Source organism: Odocoileus virginianus, chromosome 5 (assembly GCF_023699985.2).
Source record: "Odocoileus virginianus isolate 20LAN1187 ecotype Illinois chromosome 5, Ovbor_1.2, whole genome shotgun sequence".
Classification (NCBI taxonomy): Eukaryota; Metazoa; Chordata; class Mammalia; order Artiodactyla; family Cervidae; genus Odocoileus; species Odocoileus virginianus.
Genome location: NC_069678.1, coordinates 12,048,907 through 12,067,634, shown reverse-complemented (window position 1 = coordinate 12,067,634; position 18,728 = coordinate 12,048,907). Strand labels below are relative to the sequence as shown.

The 18,728-nt window shown below is 35.8% G+C and overlaps 1 protein-coding gene across 7 annotated transcripts in view; it reads left to right on the top strand.

The window, feature by feature from the left end:
* ASH1L (ASH1 like histone lysine methyltransferase) overlaps positions 1-18,728 on the top strand; it is a 199,189-nt gene that overhangs the window by 156,165 nt on the left and 24,296 nt on the right. For all 7 annotated transcript variants that reach the window (XM_020912393.2, XM_020912391.2, XM_020912394.2 and 4 more), the window contains 5 exons: positions 1,436-1,509; positions 2,997-3,042; positions 3,156-3,264; positions 6,046-6,252; positions 6,380-6,526. In XM_020912393.2, the coding sequence (XP_020768052.2) occupies positions 1,436-1,509; positions 2,997-3,042; positions 3,156-3,264; positions 6,046-6,252; positions 6,380-6,526 (583 nt within the window). The remainder of the gene's footprint in view (positions 1-1,435; positions 1,510-2,996; positions 3,043-3,155; positions 3,265-6,045; positions 6,253-6,379; positions 6,527-18,728) is intronic.

The window sequence follows — 18,728 nt, the reverse complement described above, 5'->3', positions numbered from 1 at the left end:
ACACTGTTCCTTAACATTCTACTGCTGGAGTATGAAATAAATGGATTTTTTGTATTGTTGCCTTGGTCTCTCTTCTAAGTTAAATGGATTTTTACCCATGTATGATTTTTATCACTTCATGCATTAGATGTTGGAAAATATTAGTTCACTGAATTATATTGCTCTTCCATTTCCTGTATGTATCCATAACAATTCATATTTGTGAATTGCCACTTGTTTCATGAGAAAAACTTAAGTATTGGAAAATAGAAGCTCATGATAATTAGTAGACACAAGTTTTGCAAAATTCCAGTGTTCACTTCAAACTAAAATTTTATCATTGGAAACATATTTTCAGTTGGAATTCTTGAAGTAACAAGTTCATTGGATTTATTTTCAGTTCCTAGGTTAGAATAACCATTGTCTGTCAGTTCTTTTAAGTAAAAATGTTATTCTATGAAAAAAGCCAACTAGTTCAGCATTGTGTCATGCAGAATAAAGATTTTGGTTTGTGGGTCAAGATTTAATATTTTTCCTACTTTATCAAGAGCATTCTTAGATAATGCAGTAATAGTTCATTTCTACTGGTTTCATTCTAATAGAGATTTGTGCCACATGCCTTGATTCATACTAAAACTACAGTTTTACCCACTATTCCTTTTACCCCATTAGTACAAATTTCAGCGTAATGAAAATGCATATAATATTTTAGTTGTGTTACCAAAATAGTTTTGACCTCTCGGATCCCTTGGGGTAAGCAGAGCACACTTTGAGAACTGCTGGTCTGGAGACCATGATAAAACACATCCAGGCAACAAGGAAAAGTCTTAAATCCTGCAAGGAGTCCAGCATCATAGTGCTTCATGAACAAAAAGATCATACAGAGTAAAGAAGTTGGGGGCAGGGTGCCTCTTTATGGTAGAAAAGGGCTTTGAAACTGGCTATAAAAAGTAGTAGTATTTCAATAAATGGAAGAAAAAAAAAAGTAGTATTTCAATAGGTAGGAAGAAAAATGTTAACAGATCATAAATTTACATGTAAATACTCTTGAGTTATTTAAATTCAGAGTTTCCTATTTTGGAAAAATTTTATACTTCTTTTGTAGTTAGCCTTAAATTATGTACAATAATGTAGGAAAGATAAAAGATGCTCTGGTTAATGATTTTAATGATTGACCAATTCTTAAAATTTAGTTTGCTTCATAATGAGGACTTACTTTGCAGTAAGTTTGCTATGCTAGTTGTTTTATGTAAGCTAAAATTAAAACATATCTTTAGCATATAGCACATGGAGCACAGTGGAAAAGAATAGCAAAAATTAAAAAATTGGTGATGGAAAATTCATAAAATTTCACATGAAATGTTTATTTTTTTTACTCAGTGCATGTTAAAGCTTGTGGCTCTTTGACCCTTTGTATAAAATAAATATTGAAATGGATAGTATTGTTTTGTTTCAGGAAAATATCTAAGGCAAAAGAGAATTGATTTTCAGCTTCCCTATGACATTCTTTGGCAGTGGAAACATAATCAGGTATGAGCCTATCTTACCATATTTCATTCTTAAGTGCTAAATGGGGGAGAGGGAGATGCAAGTCTTTTTCTCTGCCTCGTTGTTATGCTCTCATCTTAGGAAATATGGAGAAGTGTCCCTGTGAAGGTCAGAGACTAAGAAAAATGAATTTGCATCCATATTTAATATGACCTATTTGCCTTTACTCATAACTTCAAAATAGCAGTAAGTTCCTGCTTCCTTAGGAAACCTTCAGTTATTATTCTGGACTTTTATTTTGGTAGCAAAGATTCTGTTCTGTAAGAATCCTGTTTGATGCAGGTCTCAAGAGAATTTAGATGTACTGCCAGCAGCATTAAGAAATTTCAGGCTTTATTTTTGTTGGCTCCTTCCCATCAGTTTGGAATTTATTTTTCACATACAAAAGAGAGTCTTCTACCAAAGGAAACAGGGAAAATATTTAATACTTTTGTACTTTTAAATATATTGGGAACTAAAACTGGGAAGGTGCTGTTTTTCTTTCTTACTTACCTAATTGAAAAGTTTCCCCCAGTAATTTTTATATTTAGCAAAAGCCCCCAGAATCCCTATCGGGAGCTACCATTGGGAAATAGAAGTAGTCATGCAAATGAGGTAAATAAGCTCCTGAGTTTTGCCAAAATTCCACCAAAGTTTAATTTTGGAAAGCCAAAAGCAATGAACATTCCCATCTGCATTCTCTTCTCTGTTGGTCTCTCCTGAATTTTAGGAGGGTCAGTATGTTAGATATTTATCTCAGAGAGTTCATAACAATGAAGGAGATAGTGTTTTGACTCACTGTACCCACTGAAAAATGATGGTGGGATTATTCTTATAGATTAGTACACTCTAGCTTAAGTATCTTAAACCAAGCTCCTGTTTGTTTTTTGGTAGTGTCTTCTATAGTAAAACACTGACTGACTAATACATTTTTTTCCTAATGCATTGTTTATTGCAGTATGAGAACTCCATTATCCTGCCTGCCATCTCCCCTTTGTTCACTGAATTAATTGCCTTAATTAAAATGTAAAATGTGTTTTCCTACAACACTCACCCTGAAAAAGCTGGATACTTATCTTTTTCATATCATATACCTACCCTACCCATCTGAACAAGCCCTGTGCAAGTTTTCTTTCTTATCATATAGGGAAATAAAATCTTAATTTATCCAAATGAATAGCTTTAATCTGCAGTGTGATAGTCATTTAAATCTGTCCAATAACTTGCTGAAGAAACATCTAGCAAAAAATGCATTTTTTAAAATCTACTTATGATTGCTTCTGTTGAATATAGTTCTCCTACCCTGATCTGGTAGTCACCTTTTATTCCAGGGTAAAAAGTGATCACACCTCAAATGTATCCAACCCAGAAAGTAAGTGTTTCCATATGGGCAGAGTACATGGATCATTTCTTTATTTTTAGTGATTTATACTGTTTTCTGGCATTTGAAGTTGAATGCTATATTGGGATTTTTCTGTTTTTTCTTCTAGCTGTACAAGAAACCAGATGTCCCACTATATAAAAAAATTCGTTCAAGTGAGTAAAGTGGGAGCTGTTTTTTCTGCCTCCATACGATCAATGTTCTCAGCTTGGCACTTTAAAAATTACTCTATATGTTCACAAACTATTCTTTGCTGTCTTCTCTCAAGATGTCTACGTTGATGTCAAACCCCTTTCTGGTTATGAGGCTACTACTTGTAACTGTAAGAAGCCAGATGATGACACCAAAAAGGGCTGTGTGGACGACTGCCTCAATAGGTACTGTACTGAACTAATTCTGTAAGCAGAGGCTTTAAGATCTGTAAGACACTTCATTTAGGGGAATTCCCTGGTTGTCCACTGTTTAAAACTATGTGTTTTCACTGTCAGGGGCCTGGGTTCAATCCTTAGTTGGGTAACTAAGATTCCACAAGCCACGTGGTGTAGCCGGGGGAAAAAAAAGACTTCATTTAAAGGAAAAGATTAAGTAGACTCTTTGATTTCCTCTCGAGAAATCAAAAATTATATATGAAACCTAACTGATGGGCTGTCTCGGTCTGCTTGGGCTGCTATAACAAACTATCATAGACTTAAACAATAGAGATATATTTCTCACAGATCTGGAGGCTGGGAAGTCCATGGTAAAATTGTCAGCAGATTGAATGTCTAGTGAGGACCCACTTCCTAGCTTATAGACAGATGCTTTCTCCCTGTATACTCACATGGCCTCTCCTCAGTGCATGCTCATGGTATAAAGATACTTCTCTCTCTTCCTCTTCCTAGAAGGCCACTAATCCTGTTATGAGGGTTTCTCTGGTGGCCCAGTGGTAAAGAATCCACCTGTCAATTCAGGAGCTACAGGAGAAGCAAGTTTGATCCCTTGGTCAGGTAGATCCCCTGAAAAAGGAAATAGCAACCCACTCCAGTATTCTTGCCTGGGAAATCCCATGGACAGAGGAGCCTGATGGGCTGTGGGGTTGCAGAAGAGTCAGACAGGACTGAGAGATTAAACAACAACAATCCCATTACGAGGTTCCCACCTTCATCACCTAATAAAACCTATTCACCTCCCAAAGCCCCTACTTCCAAATAGCATCACACTGAAGGCTGGGGCTTCAACTGAATTTTGAGGGGACATATTCAGCCCAAAATGGGCTCAATAGAGTAACAGGAAACAACGTCATCTAGAGTCTTATGTACTCAGGTTTAAATCCTCTTACTGCTATGAGACCTAAGGAAAGTTCTTTAACCTCTCTAATAAAAATAATACTAGTAGAAGGTCATGATACATTTGGGAGGAAACTAAGTTGATAGACATTAAGAGTATAGCAGATATATTAATACTAATGAGAGTCAATGATGCTAATGAGAGATAGTAAGGCTGTTGTCAGAGACAGGAAGTGTGAGTTCTCAATGAGATTGAGATTTCAAAATGAAAATGTCTAATTGAGACAAAGGATTCTATCTCTATTAACCTAAGCAGATATGTAGGAAAGGAGAATTAACAAACTTCCCATCAGTGTTCCTTGTTTTAGATAGCTTTCCTAGACAAAGAAAGCTGCTTCTCCAATCTTGATCTCTAGTCGGCTGTCCTGTAGGCTGAAGAAAATCAGTGTTTTTGCTTTAATGTGCCAGCTGGGAAATTCTACCTTACCTACATCACTGTAAATTTTCATCTTGTTATTGTACATACATAAATTGTACACAGTAGTAGTAGTAGCTTGGTGATTTAGGTAGTCGATGTTTTATGCAGATTTTTTTCACTCTCAGGTATTTTATGTATGTGCTTTTATGTTTCATTGTAATCCATAAGGTCCTCCTTTTTAGATTGATGTCACAGCTTGCCATTCTTCTGTTGTTCATTATTCAAGTTACTTTTAATATTTTGCTATTAAAAATGAAACTACTATGAAACTGTGTAACTTCCTTTTTTTAACCCTTAGAGTATATTCTCAAAAGGAGAAATACCTGTATAAATTATAAGAACATACATATATATGTATACATATATATATGTAATTCTTACTATATACTTTCTAATAGCTCTCATAAAATACTGAGTTACTTTTTGGTATCACCACCAATATATATTTATTTCCCCTTAGCTCCACCTCCTTTAGTTACTGACATTTAACTTTATTTCTAGTGCTTTAGTATTTCATTGGTTTACTATTTGAGAGTATCATATGTCCTTAAAGTTGTTTAAATGTGCATCTCTTTAGATGCTAACATTTCTGTGCTTTTTTATATGATATTTATTGTCTATGAAATTAATATAGCTGCCTCATTGCTTATTTTCTTTCTTTCTTTCAATAGTTCAGGAAGTTGTTATTGTTCTTTAATTATTTAGTCGTGTCTGACTCTTTTGTGATCCCATGGACTGTAGGCCACCAGGCTCCTCTGTCCATGGGATTTCCCAGGTAAGAATACAGGAGTGGGTTTCCCTTTCCTTCTCCAGGGGTTGGGTCCTTCCCAACCCAGGGATGGAACCAGAGTCTCCTGCATTGGCAGGAGGATTCTTTACCACTGAGCCACCATGGAAGCCCTCATATATTAGTATAGAAATAAATATGTTAATGTTTGCCCAGGATGCTGAGTAGACAATTACTTTATTAATTTGCAAGAAGCATCAGTGTTTGCAACTTGACTTGGATATTTTCAGTATTATCAACTTTTGAATTTAGACATTATTACCTTGTTAATTACTTTGTTACCAATCTAACCTTATTAAAATAAAAATTAATTTTATGCATTTTTTTGGCTGCACTGGGTCTTAGTTGCAACATATGGGATCTTTTAGTTGCAGCACATAGGCTCTTAGTTGCAGGATGTGGAATCTTTTTAGTTGCACCTTGAGAAAACTCATTTGCAGCATGTGGGATCTAGTTCCCTGACCAGGAATCAATCCCGGGCCCCCTGCATTGGGAGTGTAGAGTGTTAATCTCTAGACCAGTAAAGAAGTCCCTTTGAATTCATTTTTTAAATTCCTATTTTAAAAAATGGGTTCATGTAGATGGTATGTAGTGTTAATTGACATATAATTATCCCTTTTCTTTCTAGAATGATCTTTGCTGAGTGTTCCCCCAACACTTGCCCCTGTGGCGAGCAGTGCTGTAACCAGAGGATACAGCGGCATGAGTGGGTACAGTGTCTAGAACGATTTCGAGCTGAAGAAAAAGGTTGGGGAATCAGAACCAAAGAACCCCTAAAAGCTGGGCAGTTCATCATTGAATACCTAGGAGAGGTTGTCAGCGAGCAGGAGTTCAGGTACAGTGGTAAATCATACTCCAGTAAAATGGCAGAAGTACCAGGTTAAAATGGAAAATGAAATATTTGAAATTTACTTTCAACTTTTAATCATTAACTGGGTTTTAATCATTTCTCTCTTCTTTAGGAACAGGATGATTGAGCAGTATCATAATCACAGTGACCACTATTGTCTGAACTTGGATAGTGGGATGGTGATTGACAGTTACCGTATGGGAAATGAGGCCCGATTCATCAATCACAGCTGTGACCCAAATTGTGAAATGCAGAAATGGTAAGAAAACAAGGGAAGGTGAAACCCAGCAGAGCAGAAAGCATTGAGGACATCCTGAGATTGATCTTAATAGTCAGCTTATACAAAGCAGCTCAGGCAATTCTCTGTTATGACAGATCCTCCCAGGTAGAAAGTAAGCTCGTACTGTTTCTTCACACTTCAACCTTACTACTCCCAGAAGAATGTAATATTTATTTATGTGTGTGTGTGTGTGTGTGTGTGTACATATATGACAATACCTACTATTTATTGACTGCTTACTATGTACCAAGCACTGCTACATGGTTCTCATATCCATGCATTTAGCATGTTTATCACATCCGCACTGGATTTGTCACAATGATAAGTAAAAATACGTGAGATAGATTAGAATCTAATTGAGAATGAAAAAAATACATCTAAAATATAATCTCACCTTTTGAAATGGCCCACACTCTGTCTCTAGAGTGTGTTGTTGTTGTTGATTAGTTGCTAAGTTGTGTCCAACTCCTTTGCAACCCAATGGACTGTAGCCTGCCAAGCTCCTCTGTCCATGGTATTTAAAAAATAAAATTAAAAGAAAAAGAATAATTCAGAAAAGATAACATGATAGGGGAGGATTCTAAGAAAATGAGAGAGTAGGAAGCAACAAGAATCTATCTCCCTTTAGACAGTTGCACTAGCAAAATCTGTCTGATAAAACTCTTTGGAACTCTGGAGTCTGTTGAAGGCTTATAACGTCCAGGAGATGTTTTAGATGGTCAGTTGTGGTTCATTTCAGTCAATTTGAGCTCTTAACACAATAGCAACTACTCATCCCTACCCCCAGCCACATGGCAGGCAGCTGTGCAAGTACTCCTGGAATAGCTTACATACACCTTGCAGATGTTAGGGCAGATAAACGGGGCCCCTTTCTCCAGATACTGAATATCTGTACTCTTACTGCTGATTCTGATGACAGAGGTGCACACAAAGAAGCAGGCAGCCACTGTTGAGCCTCCCACTGTTGCAAGTCCCTCTCCCTCCAGCGGTAGTGAACTTCAGGAGATTTCAAGGTGCCCTCTTTTGCCACCTTCATTTTTCACTTTTTGTTTTTTAGGACAGAAATTAAAGACTAAGACATGCCAAAAAAACTACATATATTGGGGAATGTAGTCAGTGACTACACATATCTAAGGGAAGGATCAGAAAAGACATAAGACACTAGGTTTACACTTGAGGCTGATCCTTGAAACAGAAAAATAATAATAACAAAAAACAGCAAATAGGAAGGGGGAGAATCTAATTCTGAAGTTACCACATTACTCGATTCAGATGTCCAGTGTTCAGAAAAATCACAAAAAGTATAAAGACATTAGAAAATATGGCCCATTCAGAGAAAAAAAATAATTAAAAAATAATAATAATAATTCAGTAGAATCAGTCCCTAAAATGGGCTAATGGCAGACACATAAGACAAAGACAATTGCCCTGATGATGCTCAAAGAACTAAAGGAAATTGTCATGAGAAAGTTTTGTGAAAAAGTCATGAAACTGATATGAAAAAAATGGAAATATCAATAAAGAGATAGAAAACCTAAAAAGAAACCAGAAAGGAATTCTGGAACTGGAGAAGTAAAATAATTGAAATGAAAAATTTACTAGATGGATTCAGAGGCAGGTTTGGACAGGCAAGAGAGAGAATCAATGAACTCAAAGATGAGATGAAGTGAAAATCACTCAGTCATGTCCAGATCTTTGCAACCCCATGGACTATGCAGTCCATGAAATTCTCCAGGCCAAAATACTGGAGAGGGTAGCCGTTCCCTTCTCAGGGATCTTCCCAACCCAGGGATTGAACCCAGGTCTCCCACACCACAGGCAGATTCTTTACCCACTGAGCCACCAGGGAAGCCCAAGAATACTGGAATAGGTAGCCTATCCCTTCTCCAGCAGATCTTCCCGACCCAGGAATTGAACTGGGGTCTCCTGCATTGCAGGCAGATTCTTTACTAGCTCAGCTACCAGAGCAGCCCATAGGACACAATAAATTATCAAAAAAGATAAAGATTGAAGAAGAGAGAGCTCTAAGTTGCCTTTGGAATACTGTCGAGCAGAATATGTATTGTGGATGTCCCAGAGGGAGAAAACAGAAAGAAGCAAGAGAAAATATTTGAAGAAATAATGGTTGAAAAGTTAACTGAATTTCATGGAAGATGTGAATATAAATACCCAGGGTACTTAACAAACTCCAAGTAAGATGAACTCAAAATGAGACACATACCAAGACATGTTAAAATCAAACTTTCAAAATATAAAGAGCAAGTCTTGGAATCAGCCCAAGACAAGCAAATTATTACATACAGTGACATTTTGGAGGCCAGAAGACAGTGGGCCAGTATATGTAGTGTGCTAAAAGAACGTGTCAACCAGGATTGCTATATGTAGCAAAGCTATCCTTCAGAAGTGAGGAGGAAATAAAAACATTCCCAAATAAAAGATGAGGGACTTTTTGAGTGCTAGAACTACCCTGCAGAAATGCTCAACAGTCTCCTCCAAGGTGAACTTACAGGACACCAGATAGTACTTCCATGCCATATGGAGAAATAAAGATCTTAATAAAGGTAAATGCATGAGCAGTTATAAAAGCTAGAATTAGGAGAAGGAAATGGCAATCCACTCCAGTATCCTTGCCTGGAAAATCTCATGGACTGAGGAGCCTGGTGGGCTGCAGTCCATGGGGTCGCAAAGAGTCGGGCACGACTGAGCGACTAACACTAGAGATCTCAATCATAGCATCTCATCTTCAGAGGAGCCTGTCCCGAACTTCTTGACCAGATTAACCCACATTCCCTCCACCCAACCATGCACACAGTACCCCCCTTTCATGTTCCTCTCTGTCATAGTTCTTATCAGAGCTGCACTTTCACAGATTCCTTTAAGGTTGTTTAATGCTCTCTCTCAACCTTGTATGGCCTATGAATTACTTCAGAGCTGGGACTTAAGCCGGGTTTTGCTTATCATGATATCCCTTCTGTCTACCCTGATGCCTTAAACATTTTGGAAAGAAGAGATGACACTCCAAAAAATAATAATAAAAGCTAGAATTAATTTGACAGTGTTTTGTAGCTGTAGTTTTTTTTTTTTCTACACAGTTTAGGAAACTAATGCCCTTAGTGGAATTGTTAGTTTATTTTTTTGTGCACATAATATAAAAAGATGTAATTTTGTGACATCTGGAAGGAGTAGAAATGGCTATAAAGGAGTAGTGGTTTTTTATGTTATTGAAGTTAAGCTACTATAAATAAAATTATAGTTTTATAACTTAAGGATGTTCAGTGTAATCCTCATGATAACCACAAATGCAATAGCTACAGACATGTACAAAAAGAAATTCAGGAAGAGTGTAAACATTTCACTCCAAAAAATTAACTAAACACAGTAGAAAGCAGGAATTCAGGCAACGAGGGACGGAAACCTCTAGGGCATATAGAAAATAAATTGTGCGATGACAAGTAATTCCTTATCAGTAATTAATTTAAAGGTAAATGGATTAAACTCTCAAAAAAGAGAATGGGATTCAGCATCATTTATGATTTTAAAAACTCTCTACAAAGTGGGTAAAAGAATGTATCTCAACATAATAAAGGGTGAATGTGACAACCAACAGGTGAAAAATTGAAAGGTTTTCCTCTGGAATCAAGAACAAAACCAAAACAAGGATGTCCACTCCTACCACTTTTTTCAACATAATACTGCAAGTTTTACCCAGATGAAGTAGGCAAGAAAAAAAATTAAGTAAAAGGCATCCAATCGAAAAGCAGCAAGTAAAACTGTCTCTATTTGCAAAATTTGCAAATAGTATTACATATAGAAAAATACTATATGTATTACATGTATAATATAGAAAATTACATATAGAAAAATAATGTTTGCAAATAGTATTACATACAGAAAACTCTAGCAATTCCCATCATAAAACTTTTTGCAACTGAAAATTTAGTGAAGTTTCAAAACCCAAAATCAAAATATAAAAATCAGTTGCATTTTCATACATGAATAACTATCAGAAATTAAAAAACAATCCTTTTGCAATAGCATCAAAAAAAATAAAATACCTAGGAATAAATTTAGCCAAGGAAGTAAAAGACCTGAACACTGATAACTGTAAGCTACTGATGAGAGCTTACAGGAGACATAAATAAATGAAAAGGTACTCTGTGCTCATGGATTTGAAGAGTTATTACTGCTTAAATGTTTGTACTACCCAAAGCATCCTACAAATTCAGTACAATAAAAATAAAATTCCAATGGCACTTTTCTCAGAAGTAGAATAATCCTAAAACTTAGGTGGAATCACAAAAAATCTCAAATAGTCAAAACAATCTTGACAAAGAACAAAGCTGAAGGCATCACACGTCCTGGTTTCAAACTATATTACAAAGCTATAGTAATCAAAACAGTATGATACTGGCAGAAAAACAGATACAAAGATGAATGGAAAAGAATAGAGAGCCCAGAAATAAACCCATGCATGTATGGCCAATTTATTTATGGCAGAGGAGCCAAGAATATACAATAGGGAAAGGGCAGTCTCTTCAATAAAGGGTGTGGGGAAACTGGACAGCCATATGCAAAAGAATGAAATTGGATAACTGTCTTTCAACATAAACAGAAATCAACTTAAAGACTTGAATGTAAGACCTAAAACCATGAAATTCCTAGGAAAAAACAGAGGATAAGCTCCTTGTCACGAATTTTTACAATGATTTGTTTGTTTGTTTTAACACCAGAAGCAGGGCATTAAAAGCAGAAATGAACAAGTGAGACTGGTCAAACTAAAATATTTCTGTACAACAATGGAAACCATAAACAGAATGAAAAAGCAGCCTACAGAATGGGAGAAAATATTAGCAAATCTAGTAAGGTGTTAATATTCAAAATATATAAGGAAAGTGTATGTCAATAGCAAAAAAAATCCAATTAAATATAGGTGGAAAATCTGAATATACTTTAAAAGCAGACATACAGATGACCAGCAGGTACATTAAAAGGTGCTTAATGTCACACTAACCATCAGGGAAATGTATGTCAAAACCACAGTAAGATACCACCTCACACCTATTAAGAATGGCCATTCTCAAACAGATAAGAAGTAATAAATGTTAGTGAGAATGTAAAAAAACAAGTGAGGGGAACCCTTGTGCACTGTTGGTGGGAATTAAAATTGGTACAGCCACTGTCAAAAACCATATGGAGGTCCTTGGAAAATTAAAAATAGAAGTGCCATACAATCCAGCAATGCCATTTCTGGGTATTTATCTGAAGGAAAAGAAAAACACTTAACTCAAAATGATTATCTGTATGCCATGTTCATTATAACATTTATAATAGCTGAGGCATGGAAACAACCTAAGTATTCATCAGTGGATAAAGAAAATGTGGTCTGTAACTACAGTGCAGTATTTAGCAACAGAAATGCAGGAAATACTGCCATTTGTAACAAAACAAATGGCCTTGTTATGTTAAATGAGACAAAGAGAAAGACTAGTTCCATATGATCTCACTTGTATAGAATCTTTTCGAAAAAAGCAAACTCATAGATACAGATTGGTAGTTGCCGGATATCAGGGTTTGCAAGCTTGGGAAAAATAGGTGAAAGTGGTCCAAATAAATAACACCTGAGGATGTAATGTACAGCCTGGTGACTATAGTTAGTAATACTACATTGTATATTTGAAACTTGCTTAGAGAACGAATCTTAAAAATCTTATCACCAGAAAATAATTTGATACTGTGCATGGTGATGGATGTTAACTAGAGTCATTGTGGTGATCATTTTGCAATATATACATATAGTGAATCATTATGTTACACCTAAAACTAATATAGTATTTTATGTCAATTATGTCTTAATTTTTTTTTTAAAGATTGGCAGAATAGATTACAAGCACAGGATCCTGAGGCTTCCCTGGTGGTCCAGTGGTTAAGAACTTACCTTGTAGTACAGGAGTTTCAGGTTTGATCCCTGATCAGGGAACTAAGATCCCACATGCTGCTGGGCAACTAAGCACACTCACCGCAACTAGTGAGCTCACGTGCCACAACAAAAGATCCCATGTGCTACAACAAAGACCCGATGCAGCCTAATTAATTAATTCAAAAAATACATCATCCAACTGTATACTGTGTATATAAGAGACTCACTTAAGATCCAAAGACACAATCAGGTTGAAAGTGAAAGGATGGAAGAAGAAATTCCATGTCAGTAGATAGTAGCCAAAAGAGAGTGGGAGTGGTGAATTCTATCAAGTTAGTACCAACTCAACTTTTTTAAAAACATTGAAGAGAAAGAAACACCTCCTGATTTACTTTATGAAGCAAGCATAACACTGATACCAAAGCTTAGCAAAGACTCCCCAAGAAAACTACAAACCAATACCTGTTATGAACATTGATGCAAAAATCCTCAGCAAAATACTAGCAAGTAATTCACTAGCATATTAAAAGAATTATGCACAGTGACTCTGCATTAACATAATGAAAGCCATATATGAAAACTCACAGCCAACATAATACTCAGTGGTGAAAGACTAAGCTTTTCCTGTAAGATCAAGAACAGGACAAGGATGCCCACATTCACCACTTTTATGCGTAATAATTTTGGAAGCTCAAACCAGAAAAAATTAGACAAGAAAGAGATATAAAAGGCGTCCAAATTGGAAATGAAGAATAAAATTATCTTTGCATATTGTATGGTCTTCTGCAGTTGCATTTGTATATACAAACATTGAGCATTTTAAAAAGGAAATTACAAAAACAGTTCCATTTGCAGTATCATGAAAAAAGAATAAAGTACTTAAAATTAACTTAATGAGGTGAAAGAATGGTGCAATGAAAGCTATAAAACATTGTTAAAGACATAAATGAATGGTAACACATCTCATGTTCATAGATAAGAAGATTAGATTTTATTAAAATGACAGTATTGCCCAAAGTGATCTACAGAGTCAGTGTAATTCCTATCAAAATCCCCATGACGTTTTTTTTCCAGAAATAGAAAACCTATCTGAAAATTCATATGGACTCTCAAAGGACCCCCAAATAACCAAAACAATCCTAAAAAAGAGCAGAAGTGGAGGACTCACACTTTTTTATTTGAAAACTTACTACAAATTTAGAGTAATCAAAACAGTATGTACGGGATAGGCATAGAGACCCATTAAATAGAATATAGGAACCTTGAAACAAACCCCTGCATATATGGACAAGTGGTCTTTTACAAGTGTGCCAAAACTGTATGGTGAAAAAGGGATACCCTTTTCAGTAAAAGATGCTAGGAATACTCAGTATCCACCTGCAGAAGTATGAAGTTGGCCCCTTACCAAACACTGTGTACAAAAATTAATCCAAACCAATCAAGAACCTAAATGTAAGACCTAAAACAGTAAAACTTGAAGAAGACATAGAACAAAAACTTCACAACACTAGACTTGGAAATAATTTTTTGGGTATGACACCGAAGGCACACCAAAGAAAAAATAAATTGAACTTCATAAAAAAAATCAAAAGACACTATACACAAAATCAAAAGGCTGCCCACAGAATGGGAGAAAATATTTGCAAGTCATATATCTGATAAGGTATTAGTATCAAGAATATATAGAGAACCCCTGAAACTCAACAACAACAAAAAAATTCAGAACACACAGAGAACTTGAATATATTAATATATTTCTCCAAAGAAAATATGCAGATGGCCAATAAATAAAAAGATACTCAAAATGACTGAACATTAAGATATGCAAATCAAAACCATAAGATACTACCTCACACCCTCAGAACGACTACTGTGGAAATGACAGAAAACAGTAAGTATTGACAAGGATGTTAAGAAATAGGAACCCTTGTGCTCTGTTGGGAATATAAAAATGATATATCTGCAGTGGAAAAGGGTAGGGACGTTCCTCAACAAATTAAAAATAAAATTACTCTATATTCCAGCAGTCCAACTTCTGAGTGTATATCCAAAAGAAAGGTTCTCAAAGAGATATCTGCACCCCCTATTTTAGTAACATTATTCATAGTAGCTAAAATGTGGAAGAACCCAGGTGTCCATAATGGATGAAGGGATAAGGAAAATCTGGTTTTTACATACAATAAAATTCAGCCTTTAAAAAGAAGGAAGTTTTGCAGTGTTCTACAACATGGACAGACTTGAGGACATTATGCTAGGTGAAATAATTCAGTCACAAAAAGACAACTACTACTGTGTGATTCCACTTACATGAGATATTTAAAAGTAGTTAGAATCATAGAGACAATAGAGTAGTTAGTGGTTGTCTGAGGCTGGAGGAAGGAGAGTTTGAAAGTTATTGTTTAATAGGGACAGAGTTTCCGTTTTACAGGACAAAAAGATGGGATTGCATGGTGGAGTTAACTACATGACAACATGGATGTTCATTTTTGTTTCCTTTTTCTTCTTCTTTTGGCCACACCTCACAGCTTGTGGGATCTTAGTTAGCCGTGCCCCCTGCAGTGGAAGCATGTAGTCTTGACCACTCGACCACTAAGGAAGTCCAATGTGGATGTTTTTAATACCACTGAACTGTACATTTTTAAGTGGTTATGGTTATAAACTTTGTTACATGTGTTTTAACCAGTTAAAGAAAAATAGGCTCATATGAACAACATTTTATAAGAGTATCCACTGTCACCACTTCTCTTCCACTTCATAAAACGTTAGTCACCTAGAATAAACTTAATGAAAGTTTGTAGGACATCAGTACTGAAGACTACCAAACATTATTGGGGAAAAAGACCACCTAAATTAACAGAGAAATACATCATGTTTATGGATTATAAATCTCAATATTTTTGAGATGTCAGTTCTTACCAGGTTGATCTATAAATTCAAATTCAAGTTTTATGGAAATTGACAGGCTGATTCCAAAACATACATCTGATTGTGAAGGACCTTAAAAAGCTAAGATGATCTTGAAGAAAAAAATTTAAGGACTTAAACTACTAATTTCAAGACTTACTGTAGAGGTACAGTAATTAAAAGAGTAGGTGTTTACTTGGGCTAGATTAATAAACAAATGGAATAGCGTAAGGAGCTTCCTAGGTGGCTTAGTGGTAAAGAATTCGTCTGCCAGTGCAGGAGATGCAAGAGACACAGGTTTGATCCCTGGGTCAGGAAGATCCCCTGGCGGAAGAAATGGCAACCCACTGCAATATTCTTGCCTGGAAAATCCCATAAACAGAGGAGCTTGGTGGGCTACAGTCCATAGGATCACAAAGAGTCAGACATGACTGAGCACACGTAGCAGCAGCAGGAATAGAGAGTCCAGATAAAGACACACAAATGGACTGTCACCTAATTTTATGACAGGTTCCACTGCAAGTCAGGTAGGAAAGGATGGACTTTTAATAAGTGGTTCAGAGTCATAGGCTCCTGCGTCAGTACACACACAAAAATTTAGATGACTCTTAGACCTAAATATCACCACTGAAACAATCATGTTTCTATAAGCAACATGGGAGAATATTTATTAAATTTACTTTTTATTGGAGTATGATTGAATTACAGTGTTGTGTTAATTACTGCTCTACAGCTACATACATATATTTTTTCTTTTCCGTTATGGTTTATCACAGGGTATCAAATATAGTTCCCTGTGCTATATAGTTAGGACCTTGTTGTTCATCCATTCTGTATATATCAGTGTGTATCTCCTAATCCCAAACTCTCAGTCCAGCCATCTGTACTCCCCTCCACCTTGGCAACCACCAGTCTATTCTCTATGTCCCTGATTCTGTTTCTGTTGCATAGATAGATTCATTTGTGTTGTATTTTAGATTCCATATATAGATGATATCATACAGTATTTGTCTTTCTCTTTCTGACTTCTTTCACTTAGTATGATAACCTCTGGTTGCATCCATGTTGCTGCAAATGTCATTATTTCATTCTTTTTTAGGGCCGAATAGTATTGCATTTTGTGTGTGTGTGTGTGTGTGTGTGTGTGTGTGTGTGTGTGTGTGTATACACTACATCTTCTTTACCCATTTATCTATCCGTGGACATTTAGGTTGCTGCCATGTTTTGGTTATTGTGGATAGTGGTGCTATGAACATAGGGGTGTATGTATCTTTTTGAATTATAGTTTTGTCTGGATATATGCCCAGGAGTGGAATTGCTTAATCATGTGGTAATTAGTTTTCAGAGGAGCCTCCATACTGTTTTCCACAGTGGCTTCACCAACTTATATTCCCACCAACAGTGGAAGAAGGTTCCCTTTTCACATGGGAGAATATTTTCATATACTTGAAATAGATAAAATTATCTTTAAAAAGTTATAAATAGCACTAAAGATAAAAGAACTGATAAAATTAACGGTTTCTGTTCTTGCAAAGGAAACTTTTGAGTGTAAAAGCACACCATACACTGCAAAAGGGGTATTTACAATGTGTTTATCTGACAAAGAACTTAACTTCTGGATGAAATTTAGAATCTGTGAATCAGTAAGAAAAAGACAATCCAATTTTTTAAAAAGGTAATAAACATGTCAGAAGAATATAAAAGTGGTCAATAATCAAAAGGTGCTTAATATCTTTAGTCATCAGAGAGGAATACTAATTAAGCCATATTAAAATTCAAAGTGTTAACAAGGGTATAACAAAATGTGAATGGTCTGTTTTGTTACTGCTGGTGGAACTGTAAATTGGTATGACAACTTATAAAAGATGTTTGTACCTACCAAAGCTAATAAACACATCTAGTAACCTAGCAACCCTACTCATAAATATATCCCCAACATAAATGAGTGTGTATATTAAAAAGACAGATGCAAAAAAATAAAGAAGACATGTGCAAGAATGTGCACAGAAATTTTTCTTTAAGGCTGTGCCATGCAGCTTGTGGGATGTCAGTTTCCTGACCAGAGATAAACCCAGGCCATAGCAGTGAAAGCCCAGAATACTAACTGCTAGGAAACCAGGGAATTCCCCAGAAATTTTTTTTTTAATAATAGCTAAAAACTGAAAATAGTCCATTGTTTATCAGCATTAAAATAGATCAGTAAATTTTGCTTAATTCATATAATAGAATACTACACAGCAGTAGAAAGGTATACTATAATAGAGTGCAACATGGAGTCAAAGAAGGTAGGCGTATAATTGTACATAATATTGTATATTCTGTATGATTCCATTTAATTGAAGTTTAAAACAGATGAAACTATAGTCTCTATGGGGATAGAGATTAGAATGGTGGCAATTCTTTGGGGGGAGGGTACTGACTGGGAAAGGTTACACAAGTGTAGAGATACATAAAATTCAACAAACTATACATTTAAAATTTTGTATTCTGTGTAAGTTATACCTCCTCCATGTTTTAAATAGAGTATGTTTTAGTATAGGATCAAATTTTAAATATTATGGAATGGAACAGGGGTCAGCAATCTTGGAATGTGGCTGTGTACCAATAAAAATTTAGAATGACCTGGGGAGAATTTGTCTGCCTCCATAGTTTCCCAAACACTGGTATAGACTAAAAATAAATAAATGGGACCTAATCAAACTTACAAGCTCTTGCACAGCAAAGGAAGCCATAAACAAAATGAAAAGACAACCTAGGAACTGAGAGAAAATATTTGCAAATGATGCAACCAACAAGGGCTTCATTTCCAAAATATATACACAGCTCATATAACTCAATTACAAACAAACAAAAAAAATCAGTTGGGCAGAAGAACTAAATATACGTTACTCCATAGAAGATGTACAGATGACCAATAAGCATTTGAAAAGATGCTCAACATTGCTAATTATTGAAGAAATGCAAATCAAAACCACAACAAGGTATCACCTCACACTGGTCAGAATGGCCATCATTAAAAGGTCTACCAGTATCAGATGCTGGAGAGGGTGTGGAGGAAAGGAAACCCTCTTATTCTGTTGGTAGAAATGTAAATTTATGCAGCCACTATGTAAAACAGTATGGAGGTTCCTTAATAAACTAAAAGTAGAGTTGCCATATGATCCAGCAGTCCCACTCCTGGACATATACCTAGAGAAAACACTTAATTCAAAAATGTATGCACCGTACTGTTCATAACAGCATTATTTACAGTAACTAAGACATGGAAGCCGTCTAAGTGTTCATCAAGAGATCAGTGGAATTTGCAGGGCAGCAGTGGAGACACAGGTACAGAGGACAGGTTTGTGGACCCAGCAGGGG